Source organism: Sus scrofa, chromosome 17 (assembly GCF_054392235.1).
Source record: "Sus scrofa isolate SSC_HxYL_T2T_F1_AM1 chromosome 17, Sscrofa_HxYL_maternal_Yorkshire_Landrace_v2.0, whole genome shotgun sequence".
In the NCBI taxonomy this organism is placed as follows: Eukaryota; Metazoa; Chordata; class Mammalia; order Artiodactyla; family Suidae; genus Sus; species Sus scrofa.
This window is the reverse complement of record NC_139399.1, coordinates 9,098,676-9,110,847: the sequence shown is the minus strand read 5'-3', so window position 1 is coordinate 9,110,847 and position 12,172 is coordinate 9,098,676. Positions and strand designations below refer to the sequence as shown.

Sequence of the window (12,172 nt, the reverse complement as noted above, 5' to 3'; positions counted from 1 at the left end):
CAGAGTTCAGTCCATTTGATGTGGTTCTCTCTGCAAAACAGCTCTAGATCTATAGCCTCAACGGAAGCCAGTTCCTGTGGATGGTGGTGAATGTGAGCCTGAGAGGACTCTTGTCCTAAAATCCTGTGGTCGGGGGATTGCAGGCAATTGCAGTCCCAGGGCAAAGCTATTATCCAAAATGACCAAGTCCAGGATATGATCTCTTATCACACCAACTGCTTTTTTACATCCATATTTTTGTTTCTGTATTTTGCTTTCCTTTGCTCTTTGTCTAGGTTTATATTTGGAGATGATTTCAAAAATGCCTCCCAACTATCTTTTTTGCAGGCACAGCTGTGTATTACCCTTCATTTAATTTCTCTTTCTCGGACTAATGTCATTCATTCTGTGGACATTTTTCTGGGCCAGTAGATGTCAGTAGATGTAGGAAATGTCTTATGTCTTCATTTTAATTAATTTCTAGAAGTGTAAAGAGTCCTTTGAGAATTTTTAATTTTACCGAATTCTGACTGGGTACGTTTGGAAGTTCACAATATTAATGATTTTCATTAAAATTCTCTCATCTTGCAAAAAAGGAACTCTTTATTGGGGGCTACTTACATGCTAACTTTCTAGAAATTTATTTCTTAAAGCTCCATTATTACTATTGAAAATGTATAAAACATATAAACTAGTAAACTTATCACGATGTACATTTCATGTGCATTGTGAAAGTTAATGACACAAGAAACTGTTACTAAATCATTATACAAATGATAGTAACTAATTAATGCTAACAAATGAAGGTTTCATAAACAGCCAAAAAATAGACAAGGCAATCAAAACTCTTTCTAAAACTCATTTTAGCTTTTTTTTTTAATGGCAAGCATTGTATTTATGCTTGCCTGTTTTTAATGTTACCTTGGAGTTCATTGTAATTTTTTTTTTCTTTTTAACATTAAAGATTGCTTTTCTTTTCTTTTTTTCTTAGGCTTGAATCACCAACTAGGTCCTTGATAATGGAAGCTCCCCGGGGAGTCCAAGTGAGTGCTGCAGCTGGAGACTTCAAGGCCGCCTGCAGGAAGGAGCTCCATTTACAGTCCACAGAAGGCGAGGTGAGTTTTAAGGTGTAGACGCTGGCCCTTTGCTGTTAAAGGAGCTTCTTCTCAAATTATATGCATCTGGTTCCAGGAAACACATAAAGAACTGCTTGGTAAGGGAGCTCAAATTATATAAATATTAGTATTTCTTGAATATAAAATTGAGTAAACCTAATATTTTTGTAAGTTAAAGCCCTCTTTATTTTCCACGGAAAGATATTCATTCATAGGTCAATTACAAGTGGGGTATCTACATTCCTCTAGTTTCAAAACTGGCAGATAAATGTAATGAATATCAAGATAATAACCAGAATGAAAACAAACTTGTTAGTCTTTGTTCTATTTTGGTCTTCAAAAGGCTTTTCCAAAATGGGCTTTTAGAGTTTGTTTCAGTAGAAATCGTTCCTATGTTTTTCTGAAAGGGAAACAAACCCAAAAGTTTATTTTACTATTTTGCTTATTTGTTATTTGCTAGATAAAGAGATACATGCTAATATTTTTCTTCCATGTCACATTATTTCACCCAAGAATGTGTTTAAATCTGCGGTCATTCCTGTAAAGATCCTAGGCTTTCTCTCACTGCCTGATTTAAAGACCCCTTTGTCTTTGGCCTTCCACTCTTCCACTGGAATGTAATAGACATGGATTTATTTTGTCTACTTTAATTGCTATATATACATTGTGACTGTTGTGTCTGCAGAATCACAGTTTTGCACATTCTAGAAATTTCTCAGCATTGTGTCTTCATAGCCCCTCTCCCCTTTTTCTCTGTGGGCTTTTTCAGAACCTCTGAAGAAATGCTATGTCTTTTCCTTCTCTTACCTTCCGGGTCTCATCTCCTTCCTTATTCTGTTTTTTTTTTTTTTTTTTTTTTTTTTTTTTTTATTACCCTGTGTCTCACTCTGTTTATTCAGATCTATATGCCCAGGTTCCTCCTAGTATCTAATCTCTTCTTCAATCCCTACACTGGGCTTTTAATTTTAGTCATTTTGTTGTTCATTTCTAGGTTTCTCATCTGTTTTTTGTTTGTTTGTTTGCTTGTTTCAAATCTGCCTGGACACCTTGGTAGTTGCTCTCTTGTTTGCTGGTGTGTTTTTATTCTGCCTTCACTATGTCAAAGTCTTATTTATAATATTTATGCAAGCCTGTATATTTTGACCACAATTCCCAAAGTCCTTGAAGGTCACAGTCTGTTGTATTGCTGTTTCTATCAGTTAATTCCCTTAATATATTCTTCCTTCATGTGCTTATTTTTTTAAATGAGTTTATAAAGGTCAAGCTGAGAAGATAAAGAATAGAAGATGATTTGAGACGGTTGCTCTGGAGCATTTCAAACCTCTTCGGATATAAAGATGAGGGCACACATTAATACAAGCAAAAGGAGGATGTTCCCTTCTTACCTTCATGCCCGGTTACAGATTCAAGATCAATTTGTATTATACATGTGGCTTCCTTTCTATAAACAAACTTATTGCCAGGATCATATTAGCATCTTAGTGGGTATTACAGCCTAAATAATCTAGAAATATGCATTTTAATATTTAAAAACATAGATCCATATTGCCTTTCAGGATTTCTTCTCACTGCAATTGCAGACCACAATACTTTGTCTACCACAGCAAGAGAGAAATTGTTCTTAAACATCTCACATCTTTTTTAAAGAGTTTTTATCATGCTAATTATTTCATTCAAATTATTCATAATGAATCTTCCCATAATATTGGTGGTTATTAATCTCCATTCTGCTACTAATTATGCACCACTTTACTAGTGTCCTTTTATTCAAAGTATCAGCAGAATCCTTGGATTCAATTACAGATTAGCATTTAATTGTGAATTGAGTATTATACTATAAATAAGTCATAGCCAAAGTTTTACAGTGGTGGCCATTTTTTAAATTAATAAAATAAAGATAGACAAAACCACAGCACTTTCTATTAAAATAAAATAGCATATAATTTTTCTAGGAAGAAGTATGAAATGATACAAAATCTTTCTTTCTGTCATTGACTATGCTTCAGAAAGATAGATCTACCAATTATTAAACAATAAAAAACATGAAGTCTCTACCCTTAATGTTTAAGTTAATTAAGATCAGAACAAACCTGGTATTGAGTTGACCAAAATAAGAACGAAATTGCACACAAAGTTCTGCACTATAGAAGATTCAGTCATTTCAGACATAAGGAGTTTTAAATTCAGCCCTGAAAAGAACATGAATGACAATTGTACATAAAACATTGAAAATGTTAGAATAGCATATGCAATGCAATAACTTATAACATATATGTTGCAATATCACAGAGAAAGGAAAAAACAATTTTTATTTTGCAGGCTGATTAAATATTTTACTACCGTGATAGGTCAGATTTCAACAGGTAAGAATGGGATAAATACATTCTTGGTGGAGAAAAGACAATGGGCTGTGACTTAAAAGCTCAGAGGTGTAATTCTGAGTACCAGGAAGAGTTCCAGAACAAATGAATTGTATGGCTTATAGGGCAATATGGAATAAAAATATCAGTTTTAGAAGTTGGAAAGTGAGCAGAGTCATCGTAACTGCCTTAAGCAGAACAGAAAAATATAAGCACGTCCATCCAAGCTGCAGAAGGCTGGAAAGGGTGAGCGACCTTGGGTTGGAAAGAATCAATATATAGACCCATTTGACCTCATGACTTATTTCTCTGTCTCAAACCAAGAAAGTATTTTTTCTTTTTATTTTCCTTTTTTTTTTTTTTTTTGTCTTTTTGCTATTTCTTGGGCCGCTCCCACGGCATATGGAGGTTCCCAGGCTAGGGGTCGAATCGGAGCTGTAGCCGCCAGCCTACGCCAGAGCCACAGCAACGCGGGATCCGAGCCGCGTCTGCAACCTACACCACAGCTCATGGCAATGCCGGAACCTTAACCCACTGAGCAAGGGCAGGGACCGAACCCGCAACCTCATGGTTCCTAGTCAGATTCGTTAACCACTGTGCCACGACGGGAACTCCCTTTTTTTTTTTTAAACAGAAAGCCATCATTTATTCAGTCGTTCATCCTTCTGTGGATGGATGTTATATCTGTGAGGCTAACTTTTAAAATTCAGAACCTCGGAGTTCCCGTCGTGGCGCAGTGGTTAACGAATCTGACTAGGAACCATGAGGTTGCGGGTTCGGTCCCTGCCCTTGCTCAGTGGGTTAAGGTTCCGGCATTGCCATGAGCTGTGGTGTAGGTTGCAGACGCGGCTCGGATCCCGCGTTGCTGTGGCTCTGGCGTAGGCTGGCGGCTACAGCTCCGATTCGACCCCTAGCCTGGGAACCTCCATATGCCGTGGGAGCGGCCCAAGAAATAGCAAAAAGACAAAAAAAAAAAAAAAAAAAAAAATCAGAACCTCATTTTATGAATGTCACTAGAATTAGACTGTTTGTAAGCATATTTCTTTTTTTTCTCTCTCCTTTCTTCATTCCTTTTAAATTTAATTTTATATTATTATTGAGGTAAAAGTGGTAATAACACTACAGCCATACGCCATTATAATTTGACGTCTGTTATACTACAAAGTGATCACCACTGAAGGTCTAATTACCCCTATATAATTAAGCCCACTTTTCTCTTTTTAAAGGCCCTATTCATTTTATCTATTAGTAAAATCTGCTTCCCCTTCTCCTCTCTTCAATCTCCTGAGATAGGCCATAATGGAAGGGAATATAAAAAAGTATGTATAACTGGGTCATTTTGCTGTACACCAAAAATTGGCACAACATTGTAGATCAACTATACTTTAACAGAAAATTAAATTTAAAAACTACTTCCCATATATGAGTGAGATGGTAGCATGGATCTCTGAAGTTTATGGAATCAAGTATTGTCATATAGTCAAATATTGTCTAGAGTATCTCCCTAAATGCATAGGAGAGCTGGAGGGCACTGCTATAGCTAAGCTGAAGCAAACCACACACCAAAATTTGAGGGCTAATTCCACTGAGGAGGCCCCCCAACTGGGCTTGCATGCTGAAGCTGCCACCTACATGCCCTCGCTGTGTGAAAACAGCTCCTCTCTACATTTATTTATTCAATCGGCCTACACTGATGGAAAGACAAGTTACAAACTATAAAACCCAGCAGTATGAGATGGAGTCAATAAGCCTCTGAAACCCAGCAGGGCTTGCCAGTTACACTTGTTTCTGTACTTACTAAGAAATGAACCATTGACAATCTTAGTCTGCTGATCAGTCCAACAGGAGCCTCTTTATCCCCACGTTCTTTAGCTTTCCATATTCCACTCTTTATTGTCAGTGTCTCAAGGTTTCTTAGACAAAACACCAGCTCCTAACATTTCTTTAAAGTGAACTCACTTCGACATACACAGACCTAAACCCCACAGTCCTAAGAGCTTGCCTTCTATATGTTTGACATTGGCAAAACTTGAGAAAACCTGCCTCCTGCAGGCATGCTGGCTCCTTAGCAGAACTGAAGAAAGGGGAATATCCTGCGCAAGCCCAGTTCCTCTTGCAAACTCAATCCATAAGAGGAGTCATCCCTCCTCCCCTATGTAGAAATGAGCCCAGGAACCTATAGTATGTAACCATTGGTGTTGCACTCATTGATGTTCCTCAACATGAAACATAGAGCTGGAAGCAAAGAGGCTTGGCATTTATATCCCTAAAATGTGTTATCATTTTCTTTGCTTAATTTTGTGCACTTTTAACTTTCACATAAGAAAAAAAAATTCTTCTTTAAAAAAAATAGAATTGTAGGGTAGTAAATGTCAACATTTGATACCTGGGGAAAATGTAATTACGCTTTCTTAATTTTGAGTATTTTTGGAAAATGTAATCATTTTTTATTTCATGATCTATTCATATATTCAACAACTATTTGTATTATATAGAAGCTGTGTCAACAAGCAACCCTTAGTGAGTGACATTTAGTGGTCCTGCTCAGCCATTGCAAGGGGCCGAAAGTGACAGTGACTGTTGCCCCCCCCTCTTCCTCTGAATAAAAAGAGCCTGAATTCAGACTGAGGAAAGATGGCTTTTCTGAGACACCAGTCTGCCACCTCCTTGGTCCACTAGCTTTCTGATTAAAGTCGTTATTCCTCGCCCCAACAACTTGTCTGCAGATTTATTGGCCTGTCGTGCAGGGAGCAGAGTGAACTTGGGTTCAGTATCAGCCATACATGAAGGGTCAAATGCTGAAGTTATTAAAAAAATAATACAGACTTAATTCTACCTTCAAGAAGGAATAATAGTTTATTAAGGAAAGTAATATGTCAATGTGCCTATAAAATAACATACCAAGTGATCAACAAAATAAGATAGTAATAATAATAATAGAGCCATAGGAGAACCAAATAAGAGTCATCTCATTTTGCTGCATTAGGAAAAGATCCACGGAGGATAAAGCAGATGAACTGATAAAGCAGATGAACTGGGCCTCGATTGAGGGTGACAGCTGTACCCTAGAAGTGGGACATCTGTGCAAGGTGAAGGGAAAGCATTATTTCATGCAACTTGCACTGGCACAATTCTATGCACTGTGCTATATAGCCTTGAACCGAAGACAAACCTGCCCTCATCAATAGTATTTGCAAGTAAGAGAAATAAACAATAAACAAATGATGCACACTTTATATAGTGTTAGGAAGATCATTCTCACTATAGAGCAAAATAAAGCTGGTAAGGAGAGATTAATGGATTTGTGTTACTTTAATTAGGTACTTAGGAAAACCTTCTTTTCGAAGGTGACCTCTCAGTATAGATTTGAACAAATATGTTCATATCTACATTAATCTAAAATATACAGGTCTATGCTGCAGGAATTCTTTTTCTGGTTGATCTGTAGTGTGTCACAGATTCCTATGTTTCAAAAATATTAAAGGTATATAAAAAAGACAAACAGGGGAAATCTCCCTCCTACCCCTTTCCCTAACCACGACTTAATATCTATCCCTGATACAGAACCCAGGTCCCCTCTGCTCACTGCAGGACAGGCCAGTAAATCTGCAGATGACTTGTTGGAGCAAGGAATAACGACTTTAAGCAGAAAGATAGCAGACCAAGAATATTGCACACTAGTGTTTCAAAAAACCATCTTGCCTCAGTCGGAATTCAGGCCCCATTTATACTGAGAAAGGGGAGGGGCGAGGCCAACAGTCATTCACTGTCACTTGCTTGGGGGAGGGCCCACGGCAATGCTGACCAGTGACTGAGCAGGACCACTAAAGGTCACTCACTAAGGGTTGTTTGCTGAACATCCCCACTTGTAAATATTTGGAGGAAAGTATTTCAGGCTAAGAATTTAAAAAGCCCTGAAGCCAGAGTTGTTTTGGTATGTTTGAGAAAATGCAAGAGCTCCAGCAAGAAGAATGAAAGGAAATGATGTTAGAAAGATAGGCTAGATCATATAGGGCTTGTGGGCTGTGGAAAGGAATCAAGATTCATTTTCAGTTTGGTGGACAGCCATCAGAGAATTTTGCACGCTAGCGTGACATGAATTGATTTGCATTTCTTAAACGTTCACTCCAGCAGTATGTAGACTCAAAGGACATGAAGGGCCACTGGGAGTCCAATTAGGGGCCTACTGCAACAGTCCTAGTAAGAAATGATTAGGACTTGGATGAAGGCAAATATGTGGAAAAGGGAGAATTCTCTGGTTCTCCTGTCAATTTAGAGATGCCTTAAGGCAGTAATTAGCTATATAACAATACAATCAAGCCATAGTTAGAAAGAATTGGTTTCTTTGCTCATTCAAATTCATGATCCAATTTTCCTTTCTTTGGAATGTTCCCCACGCATGTCAAAATTATATGACCACTATCCCTGAAAGTGGTGAATCCATGATTTGGTATAATGAAGTAATTTTGCAAATTAGAAGATTTAGCGGCTTAAGTGTTGATTACAGGTAATATATTTCATGGAGAATGCAAACATGATTGTATCTAATAATTATCTGTTGTTAATTGTGCACATTTTGTCTTTGGTATAGACTGTGAATCAACATGATTCTATGAATGTTTTAAAAAATAAAGAGTTCGCATTGTGGGTTAGTGGTTTAAGAACCTGACTAGTATACATGAGGAAGCGGGTTGGATCCCTGACCTTGCTCAGTGGGTTAAGGATCCAGCGTTGCTGCACGCTGCTGGCATAGGTGGAAGATGAGGCTCATATCTGGCATTCCTGTGGCTTTGGCGTAGGCCGGCAGCTGCAGATTCCTAGCTTGGGAACTTTCATATGCCACAGGTGCAGCCCTACCTAAAAAGAAAAACAAATAATTAGACCAAAGAATAATTTTTTAAAAATTACTTACTCAATGCCTTCACTAGTAACATTTCCATAAACACCCTTATGTCTTTGTTTATTCTTTAGGCATGACTGAGAAGTTAAATTAAGAAACTGTAAAAATCATTCATTTACCATGGTGTTTAGGTAACTAGGTTGGCTCCTTAAGCAGACTGTCTAATTTTGCTTTTCAGATGGAGAGCATTCTCTGACTGCACCATGTCTCAAAGGCAAAGGTAGCCACAGAGCCTTTGGGCTATACCTTGGGGATGCAATTCGTTGGTTCGACAAAGCTTGGCAGCTAAAGCAACAGAACATCTTTCTTATTAGACCATGCTGTAAAGCTCTAAGGAGTAGAGGATGCTAAAGGAATTAAAATGCAATTTTTTTCCCCCTAGATATTTTTGAATGCGGATACAATCCGGCTGGGAAACCTACCGACGGGCTCTTTTTCCTCTTCTTCACCCAGCTCCTCTCATTCTCGGCAGACAGTGTACGAACTGTGCGTCTGCCCCAACGGCAAACTGTACCTGTCTCCCGCCGGGGTCGGGTCCACTTGTCAGTCCAGTAGCAACATCTGCTTGTGGAGCTGAAGTGACTGATTTCTCCTCACACCAGAATAGCCTTTTGTTCCTGTCCGTCTGCTTCACAGTTCTGCTCCGTTTCCCTTGTGATCAGTCCAGAGCTTCTCCAAATGGTCCACAGAGCAACTCCTCCCAGGGTAAGCAGGGATTCGCGGCCACCTTCTCCCGTGATGTCCCGTACTGCTCAACACGGAGAGTATGAGTGACAGAACAGTGGAAAGACCGTCTTCAGCAGGAAAACTGGATCATAAATTTTGCTCGGAAGGGAGAATAACATAGGTGCCTTTGCTACATGAAGTGAAGCACACAGTTTTAGATTTTTGCAGGACCTGGATATGGACTGCACATATATACATTACATAGATGAAATTCCCAGTAGCCAATGGCAAAATGAAATGGTTAACCCTGTAAGAAAACTAATTCTACAGTCTGAAAGCACAATTTTCCATTCATCTTTTTGGATGTAAACTTTTATCCCCGAATTTTAAAATTTTAAAGCATTATGTAATGCTTGCTTTACTAAAAATCAAATTCAATACATGGTTTTTAACGAAACAAAACAAGACAGAATCCCACCCTGAGTTTTATTTGTTCCCTTAAATTCAATGTGTTGTTACTCTTTGTCTACTAAGTCTAGAATTTTGTACATTAGGTAATTTTGAAAGCTCTCAGCAATAGAATCTTTACAGAATTAACAAAATGCCATTATACTTTCATTTGTCAGATCTGAATGGCCTTATATAGCATTTATTTGGCTATTGCATGTGACACATTTGCTTTTAACAAAACACCTTATTTATTGCAATATAAGGTAGGATTAAGAGGGACATACTGATGGTGTGGAATCCATAGATTCTTTTTCTTTTCTTTAATTCAGGTTATATCCTTTACACCTAGGTTCTAATAGTACAATTTTCGTTTGCTTCCTTGAGTACTTTATACTCAACTCGGACTGCTAAAATTAAAACATCCTCTAAATAAATAAAAACGACTGTGATGCCTAATGCTGAGAATGAATTCACTTTCCATTGGAATATCATCTTCAAAGTTATATCTATGTATTTTTCTGTTGGAAGACTTAAGGACAGTAGAGATTAAATTAAAAATACCCGCTTAAACAGTCAAACATACAAATGTTAGCAAACATGTTGAAATGTGTTTACACCATTAGATTCATATTTTAAGGAATTTAGTCTCATTTCCTTTCAGCTCTTAATATTTAATAATTGCTTTTATTAGACTGTTAAGCCACCCTAACATCTAAAAGCATCATTCCTTTCATGTCTACTGTTTATTTTTGTAAAACTCCTAATAAGTAACTCCAGAATACTGTAGATTCATTTACCATAACACTTCTTAACTCTAACACTTGAAATTTACAGAATCCAAGAATATAAAATTATATTAAATATTTCCTATTATGGGAAGATGGCTTGATTACCATAAGGTAAGTCTTTAATTTTTACATGTCAATCCATGTTTTTCTCCCCCATACACCCTATGACAGGTGTGTGGAAGTTTCATTTTGGGGGTTCATGACTGTAGAACTTTTGGAGTTCAGGACTACAACACAGGGTGAGGCGGAAGATTGGAACTTGGAGAAATAAATTGGTTAATATAAGTAAAAAATTTGAGTAATACAAGCAACAGAGTGAACCATTTAGCCAGAATTACTTGTTTTGATTACCTAACATATTGAATACCTGAAAAAGCTCCATTTCACTAAGTGTATTCTGTACTCAGCAGAAAAGCAGTTATTACTTTTAAAATAGAACTTGACTTGTGTTTGGGGGTTATTATATGAAACTTTACGTTGATATTGGAGTTGAAGTTAAGATATGAAGTTGCTTTAAAAGTCATATTCTAACAGGAATTTAATTCATTTAAGTTAAAACACTAGAATTTACTGCGAGAAATTCTCACACTGTCTTTTACGTAATACTCACACAAAGTATAACACAAGGAATTTTGAGAAATAATAGGTGCTAATCACTATATTATGGACTTTTTATCAAAACACTGTGTATTAATTTGAGACTTGTTGAAGTTCTAAACATCCCTAAATTAAAATAATTAGAAAGTTTCTTAGTCAGATGGGAACAATTCTTTTGATTAGTGATTAGCCCTGTTTCTAATCTCAGCTCTGTCTTTTACTAATCAGTGAGCTAATTTGGGCAGTCTGAGAATATCTCTAGGCTTCAATTTACTCAACTTTACAACAAAAGTATTGAATCGGATGGTCTCTCGAGATTCCTTCCAGCTCTAATTCCAAGAGCAAATATTATAGAAGGTGAAAGGGGCCATAGAAATTTTAAACTATGTGTCATGAGAAGAGAAAAGATTAAAAAAAAAAAAAAAAAAGAAAATCCAATTCCAGTGAGGGGCTGTCAAATTTTGAATTCACGTGTATTTTGAAACATTATAAACACAATTCAAAAGAAATATATAAGAGATTTAGACTATGTCTAGATGATGTAAAAATATCTGCTCAATGTAGTTTAAAAAATGATAATATAAGTAGTTTTCCTATTCAACATTAAATTTTTCTTTTAAATTACTTGACTGGCTGTTTAAGATTCCATAGAATCTAAGTATAAACTCAGCCTCAGAGTTAGGGCTTCTATTGAAGGCCCTGAAGATTATTCCCAAAGTCCTTAATTTCCTCGTAAAGAAGGCTTTGTTCTTTCTTGATATAGTTTTCTTAACTGCAAGCTAACCAAACAGATTCACTGTCTGTTTTTCCAATACCATTTTTATGTTAGAAAATATAGAAATATAATACAGTTTACTTAGATGCAATTTTTATCTCTCTCAAGCTCAGAAAATGATTCCTTTAATGCATACTACATGGTCCCTAAACTTGGTATCCAGTTTTACTGGAGAAGGTGGGTACGGAAGAAGGCAGGCAAGCAGGTAGGCAAGAAGGAAGGATAGAAAGAACAAAGGGGATTGAAAGCATTCCTAGCTTTTATATTCTCAACTGAGAATGAATAAACTGAGAAGTATTTGCATTCAGGTTTTGAAGTCAAAAGGAGAGAAGCAAAGAGGATAAATTATTTTTTCTTTCAGAATATTTCAATAAGATACTTCCAAAAAATACTCTTTTAAATTCCCTCCAAAATTTCTATTCTGTAATTCTTAGTCTTATTATTCTCTCTTACTTTATTATGAACCATAGCCTTTATAAATTTGTCTAAAATTATTTATCTAACTTAAGATTTAAAATAACTATGCTTCATATTTTACATTA

At 36.6% G+C, this 12,172-nt stretch overlaps 1 protein-coding gene across 6 annotated transcripts in view; it reads left to right on the top strand.

Moving 5' to 3' along the window:
* SGCZ (sarcoglycan zeta) overlaps nucleotides 1–11,288 on the top strand; it is a 1,018,982-nt gene extending 1,007,694 nt beyond the window's left edge. For 5 of the 6 annotated variants that reach the window (XM_085002706.1, XM_085002709.1, XM_085002708.1 and 2 more), the window contains 2 exons: nucleotides 971–1,094; nucleotides 8,737–11,288. In XM_085002706.1, the coding sequence (XP_084858832.1) occupies nucleotides 971–1,094; nucleotides 8,737–8,931 (319 nt within the window). In that variant the 3' untranslated portion in view covers nucleotides 8,932–11,288. 6 annotated transcript variants of the gene reach the window in all.
* Nucleotides 11,289–12,172: the final 884 nt, after the last annotated feature.